This window comes from Giraffa tippelskirchi, chromosome Y (genome assembly GCF_054371585.1).
Source record: "Giraffa tippelskirchi isolate mGirTip1 chromosome Y, T2T-mGirTip1v1.2.pri, whole genome shotgun sequence".
Classification (NCBI taxonomy): Eukaryota; Metazoa; Chordata; class Mammalia; order Artiodactyla; family Giraffidae; genus Giraffa; species Giraffa tippelskirchi.
In genome coordinates, this window is record NC_137290.1 from 13,724,947 (window position 1) to 13,746,020 (window position 21,074).

Consider the following 21,074-nt stretch of genomic DNA (forward strand, 5'->3'; position numbering starts at 1 on the left):
CTGTTCACATTTCTGCCCAAACTGCACGTTTTACTTAGAAAAGCACTACAGTCTTTAATGCAGATGTCCACGCAACATAACCAACATGAACCTTGCAATGAGGGGTGCATGTGATCGCGTGGACCCCTTTTGCAAAAATTCCTTATAAACAGATCTCATACCGACCTGTTTGGAGCAGTTCCTCACCACTCTCTGAGAGGCTGTCAACTGGGCTATAAATCCCCCAGATAAAATGGGAACTCACAGCGCGCATGTTGTGCGTTTTCACCTCAGTGAACACCTTCTATGGATTTTGTGGTGGTGGTTGTTAACTGGCACTATTGTGGCTACACATACGTGCTACACACAATATTCCAAGTATTTCTGCAGCATCTGAAGAGGTAAATGAAGGGAGTGTTGGAAGGTCTAGGTGTCGAAAGAGGCTTTTTGACTCACAATTGTGTGACCGTCTGGGAATCTCCCCCCATGCACCTCTGTGAGGTGGATACCATGAAGGTTAAGGGCATAGACTCTGGAGGCAGCCTGCTCCAGAGGGCTTGAAAGTTGGCTTGACTCCTTCAGATCTGTGTGACCTGAAGCAAGTGACGTGGACTCTCTGTTCTCTTATCTCAGAAAGAGGGAGAATAATAGAATGCAACTAAGGGAATCAAAATGTGTAAAGACATCAGCTCAGTGCCTCCCACATGGACGGTGCTCTAAATATTCTAAATATCTGTGTAAAACGGGAGGAGATCCTAGTCAGTGGGAGAGAGATACAGAACTAAAGAATAACTTTATTCACTCCTGGATTCAGCACAGCCTGGTGGCTGGTGATAAATCATAACAGATCAACATAAACATGAAACATAACAGATCTCGTCAGTGGTGGAAACCGTAGCCATTCTCCTTTGCTATAAAAGGGCTTCCCTGATGGCTCAGTGGGTAAAGAATCTGCCTGCAATGCAGGAGACACAAGAGATGCAGGTCCAATCCCTGGGTCGGGAAGATCCCCTGGAGAAGGGGATGGCAGCCCACTCTACTATTGTTGCCTGGAAAAACCCATGGACAGAGGAGCCTGGTGGGCTACAGTCCACAGGGTCGCGGAGTTGCACTAAGTACATACACAACTTTCCTCTAGTGATGGCAGCTATTAGGTGACACAGGATTGCCGAGCTAGGGACTACACTGCATGTCGCCATGTGACCCGCTCTGGCCAACGAGAGGTGAGGAACAGTGATCTGGGCTTCTTGTAGGAGTCGCCCTTTGAAGGACTGAAGCATGTCTTCCCCTCTTCTCATCCCCCTACTTTCCCTGGAACCAGAAGCTGGACTGAGTGTAGGGGGTGAGCCCCCTCCAGACACGTGGCACAGAGCACCAAGGTCAAAGGACCCTGGCTGCCCAACTCCACAGAGCTGCACCGCCCCAGCCCTGGGAGTTTCACACACCGACCACAGCCTTGGGAGAGACAGCAAGTTGGGTTCATTCAAGCCGCCATATTGGGGGTTTCACATGACAGTAGCCCAGCATGCATGATAGGGGGGCATGCGGGTGGCCTGGAGTGGGAGGCCGGGGGGACCTCAGGTTTCAGGAGATGTAGAGGACGTTGAGACCGCACAGGGGACACTCCCAGGCCTGGATCTCCTGATACTTTGCACGAGGCTTCGAAGGGGAGGTGTACTTCGAGCCAGCTCTCGAACTTCCAGGAGAAGGTTGCGAGTCAAACTCGGAGTCGTTCGAATCCATGTAGAAGGTGAAGCAAAAACCCAGCTGGAAGGAAAGAAAGACCACAGAGAGGAGAGAGAAGAACTTTAGTGCCCAGGGGGGAGAGGGCCCCCCCCCCTTAGTTTGAGGAGCTGAGCATGGACTTCAGGGGCGACCCACCTGGGGTTGAATTCCTTCTTCGCCCAGTACAGCTGGGGATCCTGAGGCAGATAACCTGACCTTCCCTGGCCTCAGTTTGCATTTCTGTATAATGGACTATAAGTAACCGATCCCTCACAGAGGTGCATAAGGACTGATCAAAGTAATCCAAAAATGGATCATTAAATGTAACAAAGTTTGCCGCTTTGTGAGAGCTGGAAAGCCGTCAGCTGTGACAATGTTTGCTTTGCTGATTTTCTTAAAACCATCTGCTTTCCTAAAAAATTAAACACTTCTTCCCAACAGAAAGCTTCACCCACAGTGCTGGCAGTATTGAAGCTGTAGTAATTTCTGGGAGGACTACTATTTCCATCCCGCGGTTTTTGAGCATTTAGGACGCTTCAGCCTGAATGACATGTCAGCTCCCATTTAATCCTCATGAGGTGGCCTCTGATCTTATTTCTCCATCCTGCAGATGAGGAAATAGGGGTAGGGAGGCCCTGGTAAGCATTCCCACTCTGACATTTGATCAGACGTATAGGTTGGGAGCATGTGGCACTCAGGATTAGAAGTGAGTACATAACCTTCTTGATTCTCCAGGCAAGGATACGGGAGCGGGTTGCCATGCCCTCCTCCAGGGGATCCTCCCAACCCAGGGATCAAACCTGTGTCTCCTGTACTGGCAGATGGGTTCTTTACCACTGGCACCACCTGGGAAGCCCATTTTTCCAGGTAAGCGCGGCACAGATGTGAATTCATTTCATTTTCCTAGTAATCCCATGTGGGGTTCCTACTGCCCTGTTTCACAAATGAGGAAACTGAGCCACAGAGGAGTTCAGGAACTGGTCCCGGGTCCCACAGCTGGTAGTGGCTGAAGCTGGGTTTGAACCCAGCGCTGAGACCCTGGAGTTGGGGCCCTTAGCCTCAGAGGGCTGGGATGCCAGCTGGGAGGCTTGGGGTGGGCAGGACAGCATTCCCTCCACACGGTGCCCTCACCTCTGCAGAACCGGCCTTCTCCTGTTCCCAGGTTACCAGCCCTTCCCACTTGGGATATTTGGGGTCCAGATCCTTCTTGCGATGGGTGGGGCAGGGGTGTCCTGAGCATTGCAGAAATGCTAAGCAGCATTCCTGGCCACTGGATGCCATTAGCACGACCCCTTCAATTGTCACAAACAAAAATGTTTCCAGACATTGAAGGCGTCCCCTGAGGGGCAAACTGCCTCTGGAGGAGAATCACCACCTCATCCCTTCCTTGTGTTCTCCAGGTTTGGGGAAAGGGAGGGATCGTCTTCCCATTGCATTCCCATGGTCAGCTGACTTGGCCTGGGGCCATTAGGGTCCTGCATCACCTCAGTTCATGACTGGTTCTGTGGAGGACACAGGTGAGCAAGAGCCTGGAAGGCACAGTCAGAATTCTCTCTGCTTCTAGGTTATTTAGTGCATCTACAAGTGTCTCTCCAATGAGTCCCTATTAGAAAGGGGAAAGTCAGATATTATTCAGCAAAGAACTGGGACAAGCATCTTGGCCCAATGGCTCAAAATTCACATCACCAGTGATGGCGCACAGACCTCATGTGCATCAAAATGTGATGTTCTGAGAAGGACACGGCATCACTTAGGTGGTGCTCCAGAGATCAGAGCTTATCCTGAATCTCATTCATAGGGAGATGGCCAAAAATACAACCAATAAACCACAATATGGGATGGGGGTGACTCTGGACTTCAAAATGCCTTCATAAAAGGCAAACAAGGCTTAGGAGACTGTCTAGCGTAAAGAAAACTACAGATACGTTACTAAGTACAACCCCTGCATACACAACTAGACCTAGTGTTGGAGGGAAAAGAATGCCAAATGGACAGTATGTAGCATATTATTAATATCAAAACCGATACAGGGATAAGATGAAGTGTGTGTCAGGGCTGAATGCAGGAAGGTGACCATAGCCCCACCCTTAAATAACAGAATATTGTATTTCTCAGGCGATACACACTTAGGTATATTATGTGCAGATATACTGCAATAAATATACATATATATTACATTTTGTTAAAGAAAATACATAAACAGAGAAAATGTTAGCAATTGGCGAATTTGGGTGATCTTTACACCGTCTGTGACTCTCACGTTCTTTTCCAATGTGATTTCTAAGGAGTCCTTCCCAGGAGTGCTACAGGCACTAATAGGAAAGACATTCTCGCAGGCATCTGACACAGGGCCTCCCCTCACCCCACCTCACGGCTGCCCCTGGTTCTCACCAGGGTCCCTCCAGGCTCCCTTCTGGCCTGTTAAGAAGCCCAAAGACAGAGCAGACACCTCGTTGGCCAAGGGTGAGTCACGTGCCCAGCCCAGGTACAATCACAGGGAAGCTTGGCACCGCCGGCTCTGATTGGTCGGGGCGGACCTGGAGCTGGTCTGAGGATGGGATCAGATCCATCCAAAGAGCATGGAGACACGTGGTCTCCCCGGAAATGTCAAAGTGGTTAGTAGGAAAAAGAAGAATGGTACCCAGGTAGACAAGGCCATGCTTGCCTCCACAGGAGGGACCGTTCCCTAATTCATTCCTTCATTTAATCAGCCCGTGTGTATACAGAGCCTGACACTGGTTACACCTGATCTAGACAGGGGATGTGTCACTGAACAACACGGGGGTTCCTGCTGGCATCCTCCCCCTGAACTACTCTCCTAAGGGAGACAGATTAGGAGCAAATAGATACACAGTGTAATCTCAAGTAGCAGTAATAGTGCTGAAGAAACTCAGCAAGGCAAGGCATCGGGGAGGCAGTGTCAAGGGTGGCTTCATGAAGGAGGTGACACAGGAGCAGAGGTTGGAATCAGCAAAGAGAAGGAGGCAGGAAAGAGGGCAGCACCCTCAAGGAAAACCATCCCCTCCACAGGAAGGGGTCCCATCTGAGACGGCGGAGGGGCACAGGGCACCCAGGCACCCAAGGGTCTCTGCTGGGCGGAGAGGCTGGCCAATAAGCCTGACCTCTCAGGCCCAGGGTTCTCTGGGCAAAGGAGAAAACAACTAGACCCACCATGCCACACGTCGGCGCCCGTTTGGCTGACACTCTTGCATTCTTTCCGGTGGGCCCCCTTTGCCGACCGGTAGTGCTCTCAAAAGGCAGGGCTGAGCGAGGAAGAAAGAGGCATGAGGCTATCTCGCCCGCTGAGGCTTGAGAAACTCGATAATAATAAGATGTTCATCAGGAAACCAGTGAAGACGGCTAATACCTGTGGAGTACCTGTTATGTGTCATGTGTGCTTTTAAGTGTTTTTGCAGGCATTAGCTTGTTTGGCTGTTCATAATAACTCTCTGAGATGGGCACTGTATTCCTCCAACTTTAGCAATAAGGAAACAGAGAGCTTAGGACACTTGTGGGAGTTTGCACAGCAGTGCCTGCAGAGATGCATGAAGTTGCATCCTGAAGGTCCCCAGGGAACAGACAGGGCTTGTCAGTGAGTGGGGAGGCTAGAGTTAGACAACAGGAGCTCTGGAGATAGTGACACCCTGGGCGCCCGTGCCCAGGAGGAAGGCACAGCTGATACGCAGGTGCCAGTGGGGCACATCTCTCCAGAAAACACTAGGGTTTCCTCGAAGAAGACAGACATGTCAATTTGGAGTCAAAGTTCCTGCTATTTCAAAGCTGTGCACAAATCCATCTATTTCCTTATACACTCCTCCACTCCTGGCCTCTCTCTGGAGGAGCATCCAGGCCACCTGTGCAAACGTCCCCTCGGACACTGCCATCTCCCTTTCTAAACATATGGTCCTGGATCCACTCCCCTGTGTAATGTGACCCAAGTAGAGTCCTGTTTCTACTTGCATATATTGTCATCATCAAACACTGGGAATAACCCAAATGGCCACCTGCACGAACCTGGTTAAGCTTCCCTGATGGCTCAGTGGTAAAGAATCTGCCTGCCAGTGCAGGAGACACAGGAGACCTGGGTTCAATCCCTGGATCCAGGAAGATCCCTGGGAGAAGGAAATGGGAACCCACCCCAGTATTCTTGCCTGGAGGATTCCATGGACAGATGACCTTGGCAGGGTTACAGTCTGAAGGGTAGCAAAGAGTCGGACATGACCGAAGCAACTGAGCACACACACATAGCACAGAGAGACTGTGGAATCCCAGGCAGCTGGAACACAAACCAGGCATCCTGAGGGGGAGAGTCCTCGAGATGGACAGGGGACACAGTGCTTAAGGTCAAAGACTCCCAGGCCAGATGGCCAGGGTTCCGATCCCACTGTGAGCTGATTATTCACACTTGTCACCCTTCAGATTTCCCATCTGAAAAGGCGGTAATTCCTGTCCCTCCCTCACTGTGAAGCATGTGTGACTGGATGTGTGGAAAGACTTGGGACTGTGACTGGAAGATTCTCAGTGTCAGATCAGAACTAAATGAAACAAGACCCAGTATGAATGAAAGTGGTATGGGTGGTATGCACCCGTATATCAGACATAAATACACAGTAACAGATACATACACATCCTTGTCTCCATGAGTGAGCATAGAACATTCTAGAAGACTGGACAAGGAGCTAGAAAGTAGCTATGTCTGGGGAAGGAACTACAAAGCTGAGCGACGGAGAGGCATGCCTGTTGTTTTGTGTGATGGTTATAGGCTCCGACAGATTTGATAAAATACGTGGGGAAAGACACGGTGGATTGCGGCAATATCTGGCGTACCATCATCACGTCAGCTACAATGACTGGGTGTCCCCAGCCACCCCTCCTCCTTAAGAGGAGCCAGTGGGAGATACTTGGGTTTGGGGCCAGTCTTCAGGGTCATCCCTTCCCCATCAGCCTTTCCCTGAGGCCCTCCGCACTCCTGCCTGCCCACAGTTTCCGCCCCACGTGTGTCTCACCTGGTCTCTGTGGAGGCCTGGTCTGCACCTCCTCCCTTTCCTGGCCCCTGCTGGTGTTCAGAGGCAGCATGGTGACTCCACTGCTGCTCCCTGTGAACAGGAGAGACAGAAGTCAGTGCCTGGGTGGCAGAGCCAGGAGGCCCGGGTGTGAACCCAGAGGTCGGGTGCACTCAGACAGCTCCATCCCCTCCGCACGTCTCCAGGTCCCCAACATCCAAGGAACCAAGGGGACGTGTTGACAATGCCTCCCTCCTGGTTCCATCCAAAGCCCAGCATGTGATCTGGGGAGACCGGTTGTCATGGAGCATGGCAAGGAGAGGGGCAGGGCTCGTGGTACCTGGGACTTACCCCCTCTAAAACTAGAAAACCTGTGACATAAAGTGCTGGGGACAGGAAGCTGCAGTTTGGCTAAGTGGGAATCAAAAGGGCCTCAGGAGTCTGGCATACAGCAGGCACTCAGTAATTGCACTCCTGGGGCATTCCCAGGGCTGTCTTTCAGCTCCTTCCCAGGGCTACCAGGCAGTCTGACCGAGGGGTTCAGACAGGCCCTCCCCTCCCTGTCCTCGGGGCCATCCAGGTCCACATCAGGACTGTGGTCAATGGGAGGGGCCGAGCCCCAGACCCCCCAGCACAGCCCGGGGGAGGGGCCGGCCCTTCAGGGAGGCTTCTCTGCACAGGCTCAGTGTGGGGTCCTCACCTCCGGCCAGCATTGCCCTGGGCAGGACTTGGGCCAGCGTGTCTGGGGGTGAGAACTGGGGGGATTCCAGCCTGCCAGTCACTAGCTGAGAGAGCTCAAGGTTTACCAACAGCACAAGAAAGCACAGCACACTGAGATTTGAGTTTCAGACACACAGATCGTTTTTTAGAATAACTATCTCCAAACACTGCATGGGTCATGTCCTACATTACATAAAAATTCATTTTGTACTTATTCTGCTAAATTGTGTTTCAGTATTGGCATGTCCCATGGACTACTTTTGATGTACTTGTACTAAAAGGTAACTCATTGTTTACCTGAAATTTCAATTTAAGTATTTATCATGTATTTTACCTGGGATGCCCCAGTTTGGGGGTATTTAACCTCTTGTGCTGTCAGCTTTCCCATCCACAAAATGAGCAGAATGATGAAACGTGAGGATTAAATAGAATTAAATGCATGTCAAGTGTTGAGAACACAGTCTGACCCAGACTCAGGCAGTCCCGTGTCAGATCCAACTTTATCGCTGTTGGTGGCGGGGGGTGGGTCAGGAGGCCTCCCCCCCACCATCTCCCACTCACCTTCCCTGGATCACTGTCTCTAACCCTGGGACCCTCCAGCCTGACCTCTGACCTCTGATCTCTCCCTCATCAGTCCAGGGCCTCGTTCTGGGCCAGGTTGTCTGGGGGAGAGAAACCCTGCGGGAGGGAAAAGGCCCCTGGGTCACCAAGCAGCTGAGGCACAGGGACAAGGTGCTGGTCAGTAGGGCATGTGGGCTTCAGAACTGGGGCAGCCCTCCAGGACCCTCAGAGCTGGGACAACCCCCCAGGGATGGGGAGACCCCCTCGGGTCCTCTCACACACTCTGGCTCTCCATGACGTGCTCCAAGCATCTGGGGCACCAGGTGCGCCCAGAAGTTTATTGGAAAGAACTGAGAGCCGCAGGTGGACACACTGCCCTGCAGCCCCAGAGGGGAAGACACAAGAGCTGTGCGCCCACCGTCCCCTCTGGCTGAGCCTGGCCCCCCAGCCCCGGCGCCTCCCCCGGAGGCCGCCCCTCTGACACAAGGTGCCCTGTGCCCACTGTCCCCGCCCACTGACCCCGGCCCACCCGGGCCTGGCCCCTCCCCCAGAGGCTGCCCCTCAGAGAGGCACCCTGACCCCCAAAACCAGACACGACCCCCCAAAGTCCCTGGAGGTCGCCAAGCCCATTTCCAACGGCCGTAGTTAGCAGCACATCATCACAGCCATCCTCCGAGGACCTCCATATGCCTCCAGAAGTTTCTCTGTCCCTATTTGTCCCAACAGGCTCCCCCCAGACATAATTTCTCAATCTTCTCTTTGGTCAGGGCTGTGCCTGGACCCGTGATTCCCACCTGACCTCTCCTATGTCCTGCACAAAGTCCCGCCTCCTCCCCCAAACTAACAAGTCCACAGGTCTGTCCCTTGCGCTCCCTAAAACCTGGGGACCAGGACCCAGCTCCCCCTCTGCTGTCCTGCGGGTGGTCACCGCCATCCCCTCTTGCAGATACCCCAGCCTCCTCTGCCCACTGCAGTCGTGGCTCCTCCCGGTGACCCCAGAAACCCTCAGACTTGGGAGGGGCCGGGAGGCTCAGAAGGTGAGATGGCCCTCAGGGAGGCCTGGTTCCTCAAGGAGCGCCACCGCCCTCCCCATTGGGTCTCAGTGGCCCCCAGGTTGCGCCCCTGCGCCCCACTCCCCAGGAGGCCCCCGCACATCCTCCCCGGGTGCCCCTACCCCATGCTCCCTGCGGAGACCCCCGCAGCACCATCCTGCCCGAACGTGAAAGGTGGAGACCCTTCAGGACCGTGGCCAAGGAATTGACCTCGAGACTATCACCGCGACCCGGGTCTTCCACCCTGGGCGTAGGCGGGATGGGGCCCCAGTGCCTTTGCTTGATGCCCGGACAGGGCTGGCTCTGGGGATGCCCGCGGAGCCTGTGGACAAACGCAAGAGAATGAATGCGGCTGGGCTGCCCAGTCACACAAGGCCCCCGTCCCTGCCCCAACCCCCAGATATTAAGTCAAGAGGTTAACAGGGTCTCTGACACCCGCACAGGCGTCAGAATGATCACCACAATTCCGTTATTCGTGGGAAGGGTCCCGGGCCTCTTCCTCCAGGAAGACCCCCAGCCTGCCAGCATCACTGTCCCTCCTATGAGCTGTCCCTACTGGACCTCAGCGCCTGGCCCCTCGCCCAGCGCCCCTCCCCCACTGTGGGGCCAGGCCTTCCTGGGAAAGGCACAGAGGCTCAAGCTTCAGAGACCCAGGGGTGGGGGTCCTGCAGGATTACAGACACACAGTGACTCCCTCCCGCGAGCTGACCCCCTGCTCGGGACTCACAGGGGGACACTCTCAACAACTCCCAGCCACACCCCTGGCCCCAGAGTCCCACGTGTGCAAATAAAGACACACTTTGCACTTGTAGATCCTGAAACACACTCAAATGGGCAGTAACACATCGTGAGGTTCAGGAACGCTCAGGCATGCGCGCGCGCACACACACACACAGACGTGCAGATACACACAGCTTCAAATACTGGGCACTTCCAGGCACACACACTCAGGACACACATATTTGCACAATTCAATCTGAAACGACACTCTATGGGACACCCAGACCACCTCTGTCTGACACCCCAGGCTCCACCCCCAGTCTCACCTGGGGACCCATCCCCCAGAGGCTTCCCCTCTCAGACCACCCCCACCCCCGCCCGCAGGTTCACGCGCCTTTACACTCTCTCCAGATGGTGTTTTTAAACATCAGAATCACTGCTTTGGACTTACAGGCTTGGTAAACAGTGAAACCTACTAGGAAATCAAATCACACAGATAAGCAGAGAGAAACCCTGGCGTGTCTCTCTCAGACACTCTCGGAGACACCCAGCCGTGCACACAGACACACACATACCCACACCCACACCGCAGTCACAGACATTCCTGGAAAATCAGAGTCACCGCTTCAGCTCGCGGGCCTTTTGGAAACGCTAAGACCCGCTCACAGATCCACACACACAAACGTTCAGGTTTAGGTTCGTGGAGCTTGAAAGAGCAGACACTCTGGGCAGATACACACACAGACACACGCATGTACGGACTTGCAGAAACACCTATTTTCAAACAGACACTTTGGACACGGGGACATAAAGACACAGACGCCTTGGCAGACACGTTTGCAAAGCCGGAATCGGCCTCCAGACACAGGATCGCCTAGGGCTGGACCCGGGGGCCTACCCTCGGTCTCCCCCAGAGGTCGCCCACCTCAGATGCGCGTCCCCGGCGCGCTCCAGGCACCCGCCGGCCGCAGGCGCGGGCGCGGAGACACACGAGGCTCCATAACGCTCCAGCAAGCACGCTTCTCGCCAGCTAGCTCTGGTGCCCCCGAAAGGCTCCGGAGGGGTTCCACGCCCCTCCGCACTCCCCCAGGCCCCTGTCTAGGCTCTCCCGAGTCAGCCTCCTGAGCTGCCTCTGGCCGTTCCGGAAGGAGGCCCCGGCCCTGCCGCCTCCCCAGAGCGACTCGTCCCCCACGGGAGCCGCGCGGCCCGCAGACCCGCGCTCCTACCTCCTGGCGTCTTCGGGCCGGGCGCCTGCTCCTCCTGCACCTGCCCAGGGAGGAGGCCCAGCCAGGCCCTCACCCATACGGCCCAGTCCTCCTCGCTGCCCTCCAGCCTGCTCTCTTCCCGGCGGCCCTCGGAGCCCTCGGACCACGAATCGCCCGCCTCGCGCCTCAGAAGGGTCTGAGGACTGCGGCCGCCCTCGGGGAGCCCCGGCTCCTCGCGGGGCTCCTCGGCGCGCGCGCCCGCGCCCCGCCGCCGGAACGCACCCGCACCTCCGGGCGGGCCGCCTCCGCCCTCCCCGCGGCGACCTCGCAGCGCCAGCCCGCGGCCCGCCGCCCGCCGCCCTTCGCCCGCCGCCCCGCACTGCGCACTCGCCCAGATGGCGCAGACCCTTCGGAGCCCCGGCAGCGACTCGGCTCTGGGCTGCCCAGAGGCACAGAGTCGGGGCGGGCTTGCCCCGCGCCGCTTCCTGGCGTCCCGCGGGGGCGGTGTGGGCGGTGGGTTCCCGGAAAACCCGCCTGGGGACACCCTGCACAAAAGCACGGAAGGAGCGGCTCCAGACCACCGACCCCGCCCGGGCCCACAGGGACTCAGATCGGGTGGTTACAACAGTGCCCAAAACAGACAGCAACTGCTAGTGCTGGCTGTGGTTTTATGACCAGGGTTGGAGGGTTGGAAATGTTGCTCTCATACCTGCTGTGTGAGCCCAGCGTCCCTGGAATATTGTCTCCCTAGCGGGGGTTCCACCTGGGCCCCCCGCCCCCAGCGCCCCTTCCCCTCTCCGACCTCGACCCAGCTCGGGCCCAGGTCTTCCAGGAGGCAGGTGGGGTTGACAGGGAAGAACCAAGAACCGTGTTATACTGCCGAGCCGCGGAGACCCAAGGGCCTGGATGCCCGGGGGTCGGGGGGGTGGCACTGATGTCTGGGCCCTGGGGGCCCGCCCGGCGCCATCTTCAGATACACAGTGACCCCCAAGGCACGCCCACACATTCACTGCTGCTCACAGTGGCCTACTTTCAAACCCCCAAGATGTATTTCTCCTCCATGGACCAGAATCTCCTCCCCACTTTTTTGTTATGCAGATAATTAGAATGAGGAAGTTTTCTTGGGTATTAACCATGCAGTAGGCACCAACCAAGTGTCTTTACACATGTTGATCCCCTTAATGCTCACGACCACGTGGCCAATTCTGTTATTCTGTCTCTTTCTGAGATAAGAGAACAGAGGCACAGAGTTCCTGTTGCTTGCTTCAGGTCACACAGAACATAAGGAGCCAAGCCAGGATTCAAATCCAAGGAGGCTGACTCCAGAGACTGTGCCAACAGGACTTAGCAGTTAAACAACAACAACATGCCTCTGTATCAGACTCCTTTGGTGGCAAGCAACAGAAACCCTGATTGAGGGCCTTTGCACTGGCTGTTTCCTCCCCCTACAGTGCCCTTCCCCCAGGGTTTTTCTGTTGTTGATTCAATCAGCATCTTTTCCAGTTCTTCCTTGCATGCAGGTATTGTTGACTTCACCACTTATGAGATATTTATGACAGTTCTTTGGTGCTGGCTGACTTTAAGATTATCACCAGTTTCCAGCCCTCTGTTACTTAGGAAAGCACCCACTCATTTCTGAGAAGTCAAATGATCACCCATGAGCTTCAGCACTTCAACAATTTAGAAGATTACAGAGCGAGTTTTCTCTTTAAGATAATACATGCATTTCACAAGAATCCCAAGTCGTAACAAGGTGTATTCATTAAAACAAACAAACAAAAAGCCTCTCTCTCTCTACCTTCAAGTTTTGAAGTTTTAATTTTGTGGATATTTATAATCTATTCATCTTGAGAAATTTCTTTCAAAAGTTTTGCCTTCAAAAACCAGATTCCAGGGGTATAAGCACATATCCTTCCAACTGATTAAAGGAAAAGCAGGAGAGTCGGTGAGGCGGTGAAACCCCTGGAACTCTTGTGCATTGTTATGGAAGTGTGAATTGGTGCTGCTCTTTAGAAAAGAAAACTGGTGGCTGGCATAACTGCACATATGCATGTCCAACCCCAACAACCCCGTTCTTGGGTATACTCCCAGTAGAAATGCGTATTAAGCTAACAGAGGGTGTGTACGAAGATGTTTCATGACACCTCTCACACTGTTGGTGGGAATATAAACTGGTGCCGTCACTCTAGAGAACAGTGTGGAGGTTCCTTACAAACTAAAAATAAAGCTATCGTATGAGCCAGCAATCCCACTCCCAGGCATGTATCTGAAGAAAGCTCTACTTGGAAAAGAACCATGCATCCCTATGTTCAGAGCAGCACTGTTTACAACAGCCAAGACATGGAAGAAACCTCAGGGTCCATCAGCAGACGAACGGATGAAGAAGATGTGGTACATATACACAACGGAGTATCACTAAGCCATCAAAAAGAATGAAATTATGCCATTTGCAGCAACATGGATAGACCTAGAGATTATCATACTGAGTGAAGACAGGCAGAGAAAGACAAATACCTTATGATATAACTTATAGATGGAAATTCATACAAATGGACTTAGGAAAGAGAAACAGACTCACAGACATAGGAAACACACTTAAAATTACCAAAAGCAAAAGGGGTTGGGGAAGGGATAATTTAGGCCTTTGGGATTAGCAGATACAAACTGCTATATACAAAAATACATAAGGTCCTGCTGCATAGCCCAGGGAGCTCTATCTAATATCCTGTAATGAAAACCAATCTGAAAAATCCTACATATTTCTATCTGAATCACTTTGCTCTGCCCCAAAAACTAATACAACACCGTAAATCCACTATACTTCTATAAAACAAAAACAAAAATGAACTCATATATATATATATATATATATATATATATATACATGTATATATGTGCTGTTGCTTCGGCAGTGTCTGCTGTTTGTGACCCTATGGACTGCAGCTTGCCAGTATATATAGGCTTCCCTCATGTCTCAGACAACAAAGAATCTGCCTGCAAAACTACAGGTTAACTCATGTATATATCCGTTCAGTTGAGTCCAGTCACTCAGGCATGTCCAACTCTTCGCAACCCCACAGACTGTAGCACGCCAGGCCTCCCAGTCCACCACCAACTCCCAGGGTTGACTTAAAGTCATGTCCATCCAGTTAATTATGCCATCCAACCATCTCATCCTCTGTCATCCCGTTCTCCTCCCACTTTCAATCTTTCCCAGCATCAGGGTCTTTTCAGATGAGTCAGTTATTCACATCATGTGGCCAAAGTATTGGAGTTTCAGCTTCAGCATCAGTGTTTCCAATGAATCATATATATACAGACACACACATATATATATATATATGTAAACCTTACATATATGCCTGCACATGTATAAAGAATGTTCCTAACAGGTCCATTCGTAATAGTCCCAAAGTGCCAGATACCCAAATGCCCACAGCATTTCTCAGCTTTTGTGCTGGGAATCCATTTGTTTAAGGTCTGATGAGAGTCCATCCTTAAGGGTAAGGACCATCCTCAACACACAGGCCAGGCGGGGTGTGTTTCGGCTAGTGTGTGCCCAATCCAAAAGAGTGTCATTTGCTACCATCTTGGGGGTTTTGTGAGTAGGCCATTGTGAGCAGCAATGAATGTGTGGGTGTTTGGGAGAGGGGTGACTGCGTGCCTGGGGGTCACTGTGCATTTGGTGATTCTGCAGTGTGGGACCCCAGCCCCCGGCCCTTCCTATCCCCACCCCCAGGCATCCAGGCCCTTGTGTCTCCGCAGCTTGGCAGTATAACATGGTTTTCCCCTGTCAGTCCCACTTCTGGCCTCCTGGAAGACCTGGGCCCGGGCAGGGACAAGGTAGGAGAGGGGAGGGATGAGTGTGGGGGCCCAGGTGGAACCCCCGGCCAAGGAGACAGTGATGCCAGGACGTTAGGCTCACAGAGTGGGTGTGAGGCCAGAATTTCCAGTACTGCAACCCTGATAACAACAAACTTGTTTCAGGCAGTTTTAACCGCTCGATCTGAGAAACCGTGTGGAGTGGGGGTGTTCGGGGGTTGTGAGCCGCTCCTTCCCCGCTTTTGTCCTTGTGGTCCTCAGGCACCTTTTAGGAAAAAGGTCCCTTTTCCTAAAAGGTGCCCTTTTCCTAAATAATTGAAGCAGATGTACAATGCGTATCAGTTCAGTTCAGTTCAGTCGCTCAGTCATGTCCGACTCTTTGTGACCCCATGAATTGCAGCACGCCAGGCCTCCCTGTCCATCACCAACTCCCAGAGTCCACCCAAACCCATGTCCATCGAGTCGGTGCAATGCATATAAGGGAGGCCAAAAAGATGCTATTTTAGTGAGTTCGAGTTTGCTCAAACTTATGTCCATTGAGTCGGTGATGCCATCCAAACATCTCATCCTCTGCTGTCCCCTTCTCCTCCCGCCCTCAATCTTTCCCAGCATCAGGGTCTTTTCCAGTGAGTCAGTTCTTCCCATCAGGTATCCAAAGTATTGGAGCATCAGCTTCAGCATCAGTCCTTCCAATGAATATTCAGGATTGATTTCCTTTAGCATAGACTGGTTTTGTCTCCTTGTGTTCAGGGGACTCTCAGGAGTCGTCTTCAGCACCATGTATGAGACCTCGGCAAATTGTTCAACCTCTGTGCCTCAGTTTTTCTATCTGTGAAAGGGGGAATGATAAAATGGGTCCTGCCTCCTGGGGTGGTTGGGAGAATTAAGTGTGTCATGTGTAAAAGAACTCACTCGGGTTGGTATCTGGCTTTCAAGAACCAATATTTATCTTTTAAACATTTTTTAAAATGTGGACCATTTTGTAAATTTTTTATTGAATTTGTTTTACAATATTAGTTCTCTTTTATTGTTTGTTTTTTTTTTTTTTTGGAACAACGTATGTGGGATTTTATCTCTCCGAACAGTGATTGAACCTGCACCCCTGCATTGGAAGGGGCAGTCTTAAGAAACGATATTTAAATCCTCGTTATCATTCTGCTGATGTAGTATCAGGTTAACCCATGTATGAGCCGGAACGGCTTCCCTAGATCTCAATATGTGAAAACTTCTTTATTTCCAAAAGCCACAAGGAAAATGTGAGGCCTGTGAGGCTGAGTTTCTGGATCCCTCCCCTGTCCTGGGGCTTACCCATGTGGCCCAGTGGTAAAGCATCTGCCTGCCAGTGCAGGAGATACAAGTTTGATCGCTGGGTCAGGAAGAATCCTGGAGGAGGAAATGGCAACCCACTCCAGTATTCTCGCCTGGAGAATCCCCTGGATAGGGGAGCCTGGTGGCTACAGCCCTCAAGGTCTCAAAAAGTCGGAGGCCTCTCAGCATGCCCACACACACACACACAAAGGAAACTGAAATCAGCCATCCTCTGTAACATAGGCAGGACTGAATTAAAGATTAGTATGGCTAGGCTCCTAAAAAACAAACAAAAAGAAACAGACAGCCAAAACCACACATGCGTGATTTGTCGTCCCTGGAAGTCTGAAAATCTAATATCTGCAGAGTCTGGGCAAAGACATCCAGTGAATTATTAGTGAATTAGTGAATCCAGCCAATTGATAGAATAGCGAGTGATGGGGGCCCTGGAGAAACGGAATCTGTTGCAATGAGGCGGCCATTCCAAGCTCCTGCCAACTGGTGGTGGTGGACCAAGCACTGCCAGATTCTCTGATACTATTCAAGAGAACCCAAATTCCAGGTTGTTATTTAAACTTCTTGACTTGGCAGTTAACTCAACTATCAAGGGCTTCTCAGGTGGTGGTAAAGAACCTGCCAAGGGCTTCTCAGGTGGTGGTAAAGAACCTGCCCGCCAATGCGGGAAGACAAAAGAGACTCGGGTCCATTCCCTGGGTTGGGAAGATCCTAACCAACCAGAGGGAAGAAGAAAAGGAAATGGCACTGTGCATGTCAAATACCCACCTCCAAGGCTCAATCCTAGCCCAGCCACGTACCAGCTGTGTGACGTTAGGCAAGTTGCTTAACCTCTCTGTGCTTTGGTTTCTTTATCTGCAACATGTAGGTATAACAATGTCCCCTCACCCACCATAGAATTGTCATCCTGCTGCTGCTGCTAAGTCGCTCAGTCATGTCCAACTCATGGACCACAGCTTACCAGGATCCCCCGTCCCTGGGACTCTCCAGGCAAGAACACTGGAGTGGGTTGCCATTCCCTTCTCCAATGCATGAAAGTGAAAAGCGAAAGTGAAGTCGCTCAGTCCTGCCCGACTCTTAGAGAGCCTGTGGACTGCAGCCCGCCAGGCTCCTCCGTCCATGGGATTTTCCAGGCAAGAGTACTGGAGTGGGGTGCCATTGCCTTCTCTGAGAATCATGAGGATTAAGTAAAGTTAGTACAGGTGTAACTGTGAGAATCGTGCCTGGTATGTAAAACCCTGTGTCTCTACTGCTTTCTCCAAATGGGTGAGTCTGTGTTTCTCAGAACTGTGTGGGACGGTCTCTTCATGGATATAAATAACAATACTGCAAACATCACGACTGGGGACTTCCCTGGGTGTCCAGTGGTGAAGAATCCGCCTGACAATGCCGGGGGCCCAGGTTCGATCCCTGGTCTGGGAAGATTCCACATGCTGCAGGGCAGCTGAGCCCGTGCGCCAGCCACGACTGCTGAGCCCGTGTGCTCTAACTACTGAAGCCTGTGGACTCTGGAGCCTGTGCTATGCAACAGAGAAGCCGCCGCCATGAGAACACCACACATCGCAACCCCAGGATAGCCCCCGTTCGCTGCAGCTCGAGAAGGCCCTTGTGCAGCAACGAAGACCCCGTGCAGCCAAAAGCAAATACATAACTTAAGAAGCATCACAATCTGAAGCAGTGGAGAGGAACAGACACCCTGGGTTTGAGCCATCGGCCGATGCGAAACGTCAGCTTGGCTGCTGAGTGGCATGGAAGCATCGCTTCGGGGGTAGGGTGAGATTTTAGCAACTGCCTCTCCATGAGCGCTGCCCGCAGTATTTCCATCCTGCTGTCTCACAGCTCTGGCTTACATGCCTCCACTCACGGGGATCTCACGTAGAACAGTGGTTATTCAGACAAGGATGGCCATGCTCCTCTAAAAGGGATCTGTGGCCCCATCTGGAGACACTTTTGGGTAGAGACAGGGGATATTGGTCAACCTCCTGCAGTGCACAGGACCACCCCCCAGCAAAGACGGATCCAGGTCCCATGCAACAGAAGCACCAAGCTGGCCGCTTTGACCCTTCAGTCTTGAATCCCTGATACTGCATCAGCAGAGTGACAACGAGGATTTAAATATCCTTTCCTAAGAATTCCCCTTCCAATGTAGGGGGTGCAGGTTCAAGGCCTGGTCGGGGAGATACAATCCCACATGCCTTGTGACCAAAAAAACCCCATAAAACAGAACCAATATTGTAAAAAAAAAATAAATAAATAAACAACTCAATAAAAATGATCCACATTTAAAAAATCTTTAAAAAAATAAATAAATATTGCTTCCTGAGAGCCAGATACCAGCCTGAGTGAGTGCTTTTGCATATGAGACACTTAATTCTCCCAACCACCCCAGGAGGCAGGACCCATTTTTTCATTCCCCCTTTCACAGATAGAAAAATGAGGCACAGAGGTTAAACAATTTGCCGAGGTCTCATACATGGTGCTGAAGACGACTCCTGAGAGTCCCCTGAACAGCAAGGAGACCAAACCAGTCCCTCCTAAAGGAAATCAATCCTGAATATTCATTGGAAGGACTGACGCTGAAGCTGACGCTCCAATACTTTGGACATGTGATGGGAAGAACTGACTCACTGGAAAAAGACCCTGATGGTGGGAAAGATTGAGGGCAGGAGGAGAAGGGGAAAACAGAGGATGAGATGGTTGCATGGCATCACTGACTCAATGGACATGAGTCTGAGCAAACTCGAACTAACTAAAATAGCATCTTGTTGGTCTCCCTTATACGCATTGTACATCTGCTTCAATTATTCAGGAAAAAGACACCTTGACCAGAAATAATGTCCATATTAAAAATAAAGATTAATCAGCCATTAAAAAAAATACATTTGAATCGGTTCTACTGAGATGGATGAAACTGGAGCCCATTATACAGAGTGAAGTAAGCCAGAAAGAAAAACAACAATACAGTATACTAATGCATATATATGGAATTTGAAAGATGGTAACGATAACCCTATATGCGAGACAGAATAAGAGACACAGATGCATAGAACAATTTTATGGACTCTGAGGGAGAAGGGGAGGGTGGGACGTTCTGGGAGAATAGCATTGAAAAATGTATATTATCATATGTGAAACGGAACACCATTCCATGTTCGATGCATGAGACAAGGGCTCAGGGCCGGGGCAATGGGATGACCTGGAGGGATGGGATGGGGAGGGAGGTGGGTGGGGGGTCCAGGAAGGGGAACACATGTAAACCCATGGCTGATTCATGTCAATGTATGGCAAAAACTGTTACAATATTGTAAAGTAATTAGCCCCCAACTAAAATAAATAAATTAAAAAAATAAAAATAAAGATTAAAGACCCTCCTTCTGGGTCACCAGTGTTTGTTCTTCTTTGATAGGAAGACTCCCTTCCCAGGTGCCAGGTCCACACTGACTCGATATGTATGTGCTGGTCTCTCTTTTAACACTGAAGAAATATAACCCCCCTGACTCGTTTAATGTTTTTGTTCTGTTGTTTTGCAGTGGCTAAGTTATGTCTGACTCACCGTGACATCATGGACCGCAGCACACTAGGCTTCCCTGTCCACCATCTTCCCGAGTTTGCCCAAACTCACGTCCATTGAGTTGGTGATGCCATCCAACCATCTCATCCTCTGTGGCCCCCTTCTCCTCCTGCCTTCCATCTTTCCCAGTATCAGGGTCTTTTCCAGAGAGTCAGTTGTTTACATCAGGTGGCCAAAGTATTAGAGATTCAGCTTCAGTCCTTCCAATGAATACTGAGGGTTGATTTCCTTTAGGATTGACTAGTTTGATCTTCTTGCAGTCCAAGGGACTCTCACGAGTCTTCTCCAGCAACACAGTTCAAAAGTATCAATTCCTTAGCACTCAGCCTTCTGGCAGCCTTTGTTCTGACAATATATAAAACTGTGCTGAAAACTTGGAGCAGCTTGTCAGAATAATCTGGGAAGATGACTTTCAGGTTGGCCATGTTTGCCTTATAGAAATCAAGACTTTTTTCTATCATAAGTAAACACAACTCTTCTCTCTTCTTATTATAGACTACTATTATTTTCATTGGTGCTGCTTGGCATACACAGCAGGATATCTGAAAAGCCCACCTGAGTTCACCTGGAGTCTACTTTGGACCAGTGCTCGGTACCAAGCTCGGGGCCCTTGAGCCCCTTCGGCATCACAGCGCCCTTAGGTGACTCTGTGAGTTTTCCCTTGTATCTGTTGTTGAGTTGTTAAGTCGTGTCCAACTCTTTGCGACCCCATGGACTGCAGCATGCCAGGCTTCCCTGTCCTTCACTATCTCCCAGAGTTTGCTCAATCTCATGTTTGTTCAGTCGATGATGACATTCAACCCCCTCATGTGCAGTCACCTCCTTCTCCTCCTGCAACATCTGGATTTCCTTATATTAAGTGAGGGTCCACTGAGGAGAGAGATGGTCCTTTTTTCTAGGCAAAGGACCTAGGCAGAAGTTCCAGGTAGGAAGGCCTGGAATTTTGGTGTGAACCGGGTTGGCATTTTTTGTTTTTTTTTTAATGTGGCTTTAAACAGGAAATCTAATTTTTGATTTGCATTCCATAATAGAATGAAACTAAAAGAAAGCAGGAGACAGTGCTACCCAGTGAGGCGCCACCCTCTGGAGCACCGGCTGGCTTCTACAATTGGTAGGGAGAACTAAGATCCCGTAGGTCATGTGGTATGGCCAATCCTGCCCCACTCCACAAGAAAAACCAAAGCCCAAGTAAACAAACGACAAAGCCTATTGTCAACTGATCCAAACCAGTCTTCTATCTGAAAGGCTGAAGTGGGCCAGTTATCATGCCAGTGGGTCCTGTACTTCTTCCCTCTTTCAGGGTCCCCCCTGGAGGAGACATGATAATCAGATGGCCTGGTCCCAGCACTGGAACCAGAGTGAGAGGAGATTCAAAACTGACGCTGGGGGCGGG

General features: G+C 51.4%; 1 protein-coding gene across 1 annotated transcript; it reads right to left on the reverse strand.

Moving 5' to 3' along the window:
• Window positions 1-753: 753 nt before the first annotated feature.
• On the reverse strand, window positions 754-20,308 carry LOC145537713 (uncharacterized). The gene is made up of 4 exons (XM_081568558.1): window positions 20,278-20,308; window positions 10,987-11,499; window positions 6,711-6,800; window positions 754-1,746 (listed from the first exon to the last, which is right to left on the reverse strand). Exons 1-4 carry the CDS (start codon window positions 20,306-20,308, stop codon window positions 1,697-1,699), a joined length of 684 nt encoding a protein of 227 aa, XP_081424684.1. The 3' UTR covers window positions 754-1,696.
• Between the last annotated feature and the right edge of the window lie 766 nt (window positions 20,309-21,074).

What these genes read in the sequence shown, in the direction of transcription:
- LOC145537713 (XM_081568558.1), bottom strand. Translation starts at nt 20,308, where the DNA reads ATGCCGAAGGGGCTCAAGGGCCCCGAGCTTG. An exon ending in GCTCAAGGGCCCCGAGCTTG is followed by an intron (nt 11,500 to 20,277) that starts GTACCGAGCACT and finishes GGGTGTCCCCAG; the next exon opens with GCGGGTTTTCCGGGAACCCA. An exon ending in CAGGCCTCCACAGAGACCAG is followed by an intron (nt 1,747 to 6,710) that starts GTGAGACACACG and finishes CTTTCCTTCCAG; the next exon opens with CTGGGTTTTTGCTTCACCTT.